General features: G+C 55.7%; 1 protein-coding gene across 1 annotated transcript in view; it reads right to left on the minus strand.

Annotated features, from left to right (window-relative positions):
• Rcn1 (reticulocalbin 1) overlaps positions 1-3,802 on the minus strand; it is a 34,071-nt gene extending 30,269 nt beyond the window's left edge. Inside the window, exon 1 of the mRNA XM_012516149.2 lies at positions 3,679-3,802. Coding sequence (XP_012371603.1) covers positions 3,679-3,802 — 124 coding nt within the window. The remainder of the gene's footprint in view (positions 1-3,678) is intronic.
• Between the last annotated feature and the right edge of the window lie 5,893 nt (positions 3,803-9,695).

Below are 9,695 nucleotides of genomic sequence, written 5' to 3' on the forward strand. Positions count from 1 at the left end.
TGCTCCAGATTCCAAATGCAGCAGATTTAGGAGCTGTGTTTCAGCCCAGTTCCCATGATGCCTCTGTCTGAGGACAGAGAGAAAGCCTGCACAGGTCAGGGGAGAAGAGAGCGAAGCCACTGCGTCCAGCTTGGGCTACAGTTGGTAGAGACCTGTGATGCTCTCTAGCTCCAGTGGCCCTCATGACCATTGTGCAAGATGAATGCAATGACAGTTCTTAATGCCCTGGACATGGGGAGAGACCCACCTTGGGTCCTGTGCCCTCCTCCCTTCCCTGATGAGAAGGCTGGGGGCTCAAAGACAATGATGCACTGAGCACACTGAGCTCACACCACTCAACTTTCAGATCTTTTCCTGAGGTACAGAATGGTGCGTATGTGAAGGCAGGGGCTCAGGTGGGAGCCAGAGTGTCTCCCTAGGGTCTCCTGTGCTCAGGGCATTGTGGATGCTGTGGTCATCTGTGGCCCAGTGCTAAACGGCACATACTTAGCCATGGCAGTGGGGCTGGCTGGAGGAGGCCACTAGGGTGGGACCTGAAGGCTGCACTCTCATCCCTAGCAGCTCTCCTGGCTTTCTGGCTGTCACTGGCCACGCACCCACCCCATGCTGCTTCTGCTCTGGAGTTGGGTGACCACAGACTTTCTGTCTTTAAACAGGGGGTGTCAGGTGTTTTGTCCCAGGGACAGGAAATTGATGAATATGGGAGCACTCAATAATGAGGAGAGAGGCTAGGAGTGGTGGTGCCTACCTGTAATCTACACTCAGGAGGCTGAGGCAGAAGGACCCCTGTGAGTTCAAGACCAGCCTGGGCTACAAAGTGAGCTCAAGGACAGGCTGAACTGTATAGCAAAAACCCTGTCTCAAAAAGACAAATAATAATAATAATAATAATAATAATAATAAATAATGAGGAAGGGTAGGAAGATGGAGAAGAAGAAGAGATGGGGGTCACAGGCATGTGGGGTGAAAGAGAGGGGAGAGAAACTGCACCTGGAACCCGGACAGCGTGTGGCAGACTGAAGGCTCTGAGGGCTTGGCGTGCCTCCAGCTGGAGTTGGGTCCACTCACCACATTTTAGTCCCTCAAGAATGTTTTCAACATCTTTGATGCCCAGAGCTGAAATGGAGATGGTGGAGCCCTCTTCAAACAGGCTTTGCAGAACCAGGGATTGAACTCAGGCCCTTGAGCTTGCCAGACAAGTGCTTGTTCTACTGAGCCATCTCCCGGGCCCCAAGCCCTCTTCAGAGACAACTGTGGTTCTCTAATGAGTTAGCATGCAGTCCTGGCTCTGTGATGCTGTCCTGGGCTCCACCTGCTCCTCGAGCCGCTTCTGAGTGAGATGCCGCTGGGTGTGGGGGCTGAGGGGTCCAAAAGTCCACTTCCTTCACACGGCTCACAGCAAATGCTCTAAGCCAGCAGCAACTCTTCCGCCAAGGCCCAGGACCTCGTCGTCATGTAGGTGACAATCCCCCCACCCCACCCCCAGAACCGGGGGTTGAACTCAGGCCCTTGCGCTTGCCAGGGAAGCGCTTATTCTACTGAGCCATCTCCCCGGCCCTCATGTAGGTGACAAGGAGCCGTTTTGTGTGTGTGTGGGGGGGGGTTCAAGCATCAACTCACAACCTCATGCTTGCCAGGCAGGCGGTGTGGTGCTTACATCCGCAGCCCCAGGGAACCATCTGGCGTCCATCCTTGAGCTGAGATCCAGCACTGACCGCAGCACTGCTGACAAATGGCAGAGGGAGACCCTAGAGGCGGGCACTGGTCAGGAGACTGCTGTCGCGGTGCCTGGCCTGGAGGAGCCGCCAGTGCCTCCCGGATGAGGAGCTTTGCTGGAAGATGAGGTGGTCCGAGCCTGTGCAAGGAGGGGTAGGACTCATGCAGGAAGGGGTAAAGGAATGCAGGTGTCACCTTCTAGTTGGCAGGGGTGCGTCTCCAATCCAAGACGGCAGCTGGTTCCCGGGCTGAGGGCTGAGGGGATGAGGGAGGTGGTGTGTTTGGGTCTCAGCCTCAGTGGTAATTTTTTTTGGTCTTTCTGAGACAGAGTCTTGCTATGCAGTTCAGGCTGGCCTTGAGCTCACTATGTTGCGCAGGCTGGTCTTGAACTCACAGTGACCTTCCTGTCTGAGCCACCCAAGTGCTAGGATTAGGGGTGTGTGCCACCACACCCAGCTGTCACTGGTCATCATTTATACAGGAAGCCAGAGGTGTGCACGCAGCTAAGTCGGGTTACTTTTTATTATCAGCATTTTTACCACAGTGATTCTTTACACCTTTGCAAAGTCTGGAATGGCTCTTGATAAAATGCCTAACAGACTTCCTAGGGCAGGGCAGGAGGAGCTGTATTTTGGAGCCGTCTCTACATAAGGCCCTTCCAGAGGTCTTTGTGATTCTAGAGAGGACAATTCCTTAAAAGAAGAAGAGGGCATTCCAGAACATAGTGGAGAAGACACTTGTGGGGCAAAGAAGCGCCCCGGGCCCTGCCTGTGGCCCCAGGAGTGACTGTCCTCAGTCCCCAGAGACCCTCGAGGAGTGCCGAGCAGCTCTTTCAGCAGCCACACATCTCCTCCCAGAAAGCCCCAGCTCCTCCTGTGACTTTCCTTGATTTCTCCTGGCCAGGTTGAGCATGCTGCTCCTCCTCCTCCTCCTCCTCACTCTGCCTCACACCACGTGCTGCTGTGCAGCCTTGCATTATTCATGAAGCAACCAGAAGCCTCAAAGTTTCATGAAGTTTCTGTTTCGGAGCCCGCACTCCCTCTGCGCAGGGTGGGCATGTGGACAATGGCGGGGTTTTGGAGCTCCTCCAGCTTGCTAATTCCCATCTGCCTTGCGGGCTGCAGCTGTGTTGTTTTCGCAAGACCAGATCTCAGAATTCGGGGTGCCATCCACAGATAACTGAGCTCCAGGAAAGGCATGTTGGGCGGGGTGGACACAAAAGAAGTGGATGTGGCTCCTCTCAGCTGTCTGCCTGCCTGGTGTCTTCTGTGATAGCACAGGGAGGAATTTTGTGGCAGAGGCTATTACTCACTTAGAGCCCTGGAAGGACTCCATTCCCAGGTGCCTACTGCAGCACTTCGCAGGGTCACACAACCATGCTGCTGGGGCAGAAGCGTGTTCGTGTGTGACCATGGGTGTGGCCCTGGGTCCTCGGCCTTCCTCCTGGCTGGTATGGCTATGGTGGCTGGAGCTTGGGCAGTGAGGAGGAGCCCATGTGCAGAGGCCGTTGAAGTGACCAGATGGCAGGGTTGAAGTCCCCACCACTGGAATGTCCCAGGAGGAAGACTGCCCTCGTCTTGCTGAGATTAGGCATCTGGGGAGGGTGGGGAGGGATAGGAGACAGTTCTTACTAAGTCAGTGATTAACTGACTTGACGTGGGTCTGCAAAAGGGCCAGAGACACCTGTGTCTAACTCCTCTTGGATTCCAGGGCGAGAGGCCTACTCGAATAAGCAAATCAGAGCGTGCGGAAGCAGGTAGCTCAGGCGCGCCCACGCTCACACTCCCCATAATGGCCAAGAGGAGAGAGACACTGTCTTCTGAGGTTTTATAAGAAGAGCTTCATTTTATTTTGCCTTTGTGAGACAAGGTCTCTATGCAGTTCAAGCTGGCCTTCACCTCACTGTAGCCCAGGCTGGCCTCAAGCTCTCAGAAGAGCTTTACTTTGCAGCTCATATTTTACCTGTAATATGTGGTGTGGTAAGCAGGGAGTTCTGGCCCGCATTCCAGGTCCTGGGAGCTTCCTGCTGAGCCTCGCAAGGCTCCGCCCCTTCCCGGCCCGAGTGCGGCACCACAGGCGTCGGCATGCGTGGACTCTGCGGGATGTGCCCTGCCAGCTAAAGGAGCAGGGCTGGCTTGGCTCCACCGAGCGGCAGCTGCCTCAGGATCACTGAGTCGGCGATGGCAGGCTGACAGGTCGCTGTCTCAGTCGCTGTCCTCGTTGCTGGGCTAAAAGACCCGACACTCTCACATCAAAGGAGGAAAGGATTGCTCTGGTTCAGTTTGCAGTGTGTGGCCAGCCAGCTCCAAGGGAGGAAGGCCTGGTGAAGGAGCACAGCTCCAGAACGGAGGGGACAGAGGGAGATGCTCCCTTCCGGGCCACGCCCCAGGGACCCGTCTCCAACCAGGCCCCGCCTCCTCAAGGAGGCCAGCTGTGCCCAACCCCAAGCCCCAGATCCTGGCTGGTACTTTCCAAACACAGGAGGCTCTGGGAACTCACAGGTGAAGTCACGCAATGGCCAGCATGAGTTTGCCCACCATCCCACTACAAGTTAGTCGCTGCAGTCTGCTTGCTTTCTGTCCCTTCCCATGCAAATAGAGATGCCTGGCTTCTAGCCAGGAGGCTAGCACCGCCCAGTCCTCTGGCCTCCCTGCATGATCTGAGCGCATTTGTGTGCTGTCACGACCCTCCTGCATGGTGCTTTTCCACCACTTCTACTCTAGACCATAATGCTGTGCTCGCCCGCTTTGCCCAGGCCCCCAGGCTTGGAGACCCTTTTCCTTTTCTCTCTCCTCTTGGTCATTATGGGGAGTGTGAGCGTGGGCGCGCCTGAGCTACCTGCTTGTGCACGCTCTGATTTGCTTATTCGAGTAGGCCCCTGGCCCTGGAATCCAAGAGGAGTTAGACACAGGTGTCTCTGGTCCTTTTGCAGATCCACGTCAATGAGTTAATGTCACCAGTGTGCTGTCTGATTTATGTTAGACGAGAAGAATTTTTAAACACTTCCTGTTCTGAGAGTGCCCTGGAGTTTTGTGTTCAGCTTCTAGCTCTGTGGGCAGTCAGGGATGCAGCCCGGAGGCCAGGCATTCAGGCTTTCAGAAAACCAACTGGCGACTTATTGGAAGGAGGCCGAGTAAGCTGTCTTCTATTTCCCGATGCAAACCGCTAATAAAATGAAGTTTCCCTCCTTAGACGACCTGAGGAGTGTGCAGCGTCTCCCTGTGCTGATCTCACTGCCAGGAGTCCACTGCTCGCTGATAAGCTGGCTTACAGAGGCCATGGACAGCCCAGGGATGGGGCCCGGAGCCCTGCGGCCATGTGGAAAGGACTGGCCATCAGCCCCTGTGGAGAGTGTGCATGTGAGCATGTGAGCGCACGCATGCACATGTGTGCAGGAGGCCGTGTGCAAGGTGCTGAAGGATAAATCTTGCCCAGCTCGGCGCTCAGAATGAGTCAAAGACCTACTGATCTTACTCATGAGGATGGGGCTGGGGAGATGGCTCAGTAGAATAAGCGATTCCCTGGCAAGCGCAAGGGCCTGAGCTCAATCCCTGGTTCTGCAAAAAAAAAAAAAAAAAAAAAATCCTCTCTTACTCATGAGGCTGATGCAGCCTCTGCTGCTGCTGCCCCTGTCCTTCTCTTACCCCTGATTGCCTCCAGCAGGCCGAGGCCAGCCACACGCTTGCTGCTGCAGGAGCAGGCAGAATGGAGGCTGGAAGAGGCTGGGGAGATATCTCAGCAGTCTAGCACCTGCTTGGCCAGTGCAAGTTCCCAAGTTTGATCCCCGGTACCACATGCCGTGCCAGTCCCGAAACCTGGTGTGGTGGTGCACACCTGTGATCCCAGCGCTGCTGAGACAGGAGGATTACTACAAGTCTGAATGGCACAGTCAGACCCTGTATCAAATAAGCAATAAAGGAATGGAGCCCTGAGGAAGCACACCAGGGCTCAGCATCAGGCACCCTCAGAGCAGAGATGGAAACGGCCTTGTTCCCTGCACTCCTCTCTAGAAGGGAGCTTTCTTCCTGGCTTTAGGTGTCTGTGGAGAGGACGGGAAGCCGCGGGCATCATCTGCCACAGGGCGCCCATGATGCTGGCAGCAGAGGCTGAGGCCCTTGGGGAGAGGCAGCGGCTAAGGTGAGGCAGGGCTGGGTAATCCCACCCTCAGGAGTTTCAATTTCTAAAGTTGCCTCTGGAGGAGGAGCAAAGGTTACCCTAGGGTCAAACAGTTCCTGGTACCTGGGATCCGACTTAGGATGTGGCGCTTGCCAGGCCAGCGTCTGCTGCTGAGCTGTCTCCGTGATGCAGTCAAGTGTTGCTTACAGATTCTAACTCTCTTCCCTCACAGGAAAGCATTAGCCTGTTAATACCACTGAAAAACCCTGTAGGAAAGTCTCCTGTGTCAGCCCAGGAAATCCAGATGTTTGTGCAGAGAACCATCAAAACCAGAACGTCGGCCTCAGCCTGTGCAGTCAGCTGTCCTCGGAGCACGTTTTGACACACTTCCCTGCGCCCTCCGCTGCCCGCTGAAAGTTCTCAGCAGGAGGAGGACTCATCTCTCCTTACACAAGAGCACACAAGACAGTGCCTTACTCCACGGGTGGTGGTGCACACCTGTAATCCCGCACTCCGGAGGCTGAGGCAGGAGGATCAGCACAAGTTCGAGGCCAGTCTGGGCTACAAAGTGAGTTCAAGACCATCCTGAACTGCACAGTGAAACACTATCTCAAAAAGACAAAAAATAAAATAAATAAATAAATACAATAAAACAAATAAATAGACTGTGTCTTACTTGGTCCTCTCAGAAGTTTAATTTATGTGCTTCCCAGAGTGTGAAATAGAACCGAAGGACTTGCTTGTCCAGCCTCTAAAAGCCTCTCGTAAGGATATTGGGCTGGCGTGGCGGCACAGGCCTGTCCTCCCAGCTCCGAGGCAGGAGAATCTAGGGTTCAAGCCCAACCTGGGCACTCAGTGGCTGAGCAAGATCCTGCTTCAAAATGCACAACTAACAAAGTGCTGGGGAGGTAGGTGAGTCTGAAGATCCTGCGTTCAATCCCCACTACTGCCAGAGGAAAAGACAATTCTGTCTCCCCTCCTCTGCCCCCAGGTGAGAGAGGGGCCAGCACGCAGCCAGCCCCCGAGGCCAGAGCCAACTGCATTCACACCCTAAGCCCCGCCCTCCCGCCTCCGGGGCACAGGAAACGCTCCGCCCGCCCGTGGAGCCAAGCGGCCGCGTCCTTCTGCGCTGCACACTGGCGCTTTTGGTCGTAGCAATCTGAGGTGAGTAAGACGCCACATGAGCCAGCAGCCCTCCCTCAGGACCCTCAGGACGGGAATGGGGATGTGGCCATGTGGCCTGTGCATCAGTGTCCAGTGCCGTGGATGAAGACCCTCCTTCCGGCAGCGTCCATAATGGTCAGCGTGGGAGCCAGCCCACGTGCCCCTGGGGAGCGGATAAATGACCCAAAGTCTGCAGGGCCCTGCAGAGGACAAAGGCGTCTTTCAGGAGGAGTGTGGCTCAGGGTCCCGCTGTGGCGTGATGGCCTGAGAACACTGTGCTCTGCGAAGGAGGCCAGTTGCAGAACTCCACGTGCTCATGAACCATGTGGGGGACATGCGCATGGCCCGAGGGCTGGGGCATCCAGAGCTGCGGGCGGCGGCGGGGCGTCTGCACACCCGGGGGCTGTGGTACTGTGCTGGCCAGGGCCACAGGGTCCTCCTTGGCTCCGTGAGAGTGTTCCATTAAAGCCAATTGTGTCATGGTTGCCTAACCCTGTGAACACACTAAAAGCCATTGAATTGTGTGCTCTAAATGGGTCGGTTTTATGGCATGTGAATAATATCTCAATAAAGATGTTGAAAAAGCAACACAAAATCAGGCAGACGGAGGCAGGGACAGAGCCAGTCAGGAGAGCTGCCCAAGCACTGTGCACTCTGGACCCCAAGGGCTGGGCAGGGAGCTGAGCAAGCAGTGCTGGGTGGGCACAGCTGTGGGGTGAGCGGGGCCCAGCTGGTGCCCACTGGGAACCCACCGCTCACCGTGAGTATCTCAGCTGGCCTTCTGCAGAGTCCACTGGATACCAGCTCTAATACTCTGTCATTTTATAGCAGATGGGGTGACATGTGTCCCACCATCTCTGCATTTTGGTGGGGGGTTGGGGTTCAGGTCATTCTCTCTGCTCAGGCCTAGAGCTGTCGCCCAGCATTCTCCCCGACAGGCCAACTGCACCCAGGACAGAGCAAGCTGGGAGCCCACATCTGGCTGCCCTGGCAGGAAGGACATACGCTGTCCTGCTCTGCGTCACTTGATAAGGAAGAGAGTGCAGCCGCTCTGTCCTTGCCGCCTCTCCCACGGCATCCTGGGATGCGATGAGAGGCAGCAGCAGCCCCCACACAGGGGTGCAAAGGCAGCTTTGGTTCCACAACTATGGAGCAGAAACACCACATTCTGTCTCTGTAAGCCAATGAGAACTTTCTCCTCAAATGAGATTTGTACTTCTGTCAATTGTTAGGAGCAGGCAGTGCTCATGTTGGTGACTAAAATGACACCCAACAAATAGACAAATGCGTAGCTCTCTCTCTCTCTCTGTTTCTGCATAAGCAGTGTCAGCCTCTGGCTCAGAAGAGCCTTTCTACCCCATGGAGAGGCAGCAACCAGGAGAGCCATGGCCCCGATTCAGCCAAGTGCCAGGTGACCTCAGCACTGGGTCCAGATGGATTCGTTTCCTTCCTCCTCACAGAGAGGCCGCAGCTCTTGCTCTGTCTCCTAGGCATGTCTCTCCTGCCTTGCGCGGGTGAAGACCCTCTTTCCCCAGCAGTGGTCCTGACTTGCCATTCCCTAAGTCGGGAACTCAGCCCACAGCCCAGCAGCTGTGGGGATGCAAACTGGGACGCAGAAGTCGAGGTCCACAGCGCAGCAGCCATGGAGACCAGGTATGGCAAGAGGGAGGGGCGTGGCTAAGCGGAAAGAAGCCCCTGGGGGAGGGGCAGCATTTGCTCTTGCGGGCAGAGCAGGCTGGGTCCTCCATCCCCACACAGGTGATGGCCTGGCTCCTGAGGGCTCCCAGGGGCTACACGGAGCTTCATGGTCACCTGCTCTCATGCAGTGTGAATGTGCTTCGGTTGGGTGGGAAACACCTCTTAGGGCACCCGTGCCACCAAGCGACGGTGACACCTGAATGGGTGGCGAGGGGCCCTGCTTGCTTGCTTGCTTGCTTTTTTTGGTATTTGTAGTGCAAGGTGTACACGGTCCACAGGGTCTCACTACATAGATCCAGCTCAGTGATCTGCTTGTGCTCAGCCCCCAAGAGCTGGTATCACAGGCGCAGGTGACACCACACTCAGTCTCAGTCACCCTCTTAGCACTCCCCAGGGTGGGCCAGCAAGGCACCCTGCTTCCTAATGTTTGCATTGCTAAACTACTTGCTCGATTGAACTGAACTTAGTAAAGGGTGTGACGATACTCAAAAACTCTGTTGGTGGAGAGCGTGAGGGATTATTAATAATCCAACGAAGATTTCATGAAGTGCCCATTAGTCATTTTTATGTATCTGCCACAATGAATCAAGCCAGAAGACATGACTAAAACAGAGCAAAACTTGGAGAATGTTCACTTCCTCTTCTGGGCAGCTCCGAATCCTAAAGCAGAAGTACAAGGCCAGCTCCCCTCCCGCGGAGGCTCAGGGGCTCTGCCCGGAGCGGACCCCCAGGTCCTCCAGGCTGCAGCGTGCTTGTGCCTCCTGGGAGCAGAGCTGTTGGGGCCAGAAGGACAGAGTTCCCTGTCACCTCGAGATGCCTGAATCCCTGGAGCTGGAGGGGACACCAACGTGGAGGGCTGAGCCAAGACAGCATTAACTGTCCTTGTACTGAGGAGCTGCGCAGGAGAACGAGGAGAACTCGCCCTCGAGGGACAGCAGGCGCGAGGCGAAGGACCGTGCCGGCCACACGCTACTCTGCAGGCTGTCTACCCCCAACGCGGC

The sequence above is a fragment of the Octodon degus genome, unplaced genomic scaffold (genome assembly GCF_000260255.1).
Source record: "Octodon degus isolate 3935 unplaced genomic scaffold, OctDeg1.0 scaffold00093, whole genome shotgun sequence".
NCBI lineage: Eukaryota > Metazoa > Chordata > Mammalia > Rodentia > Octodontidae > Octodon > Octodon degus.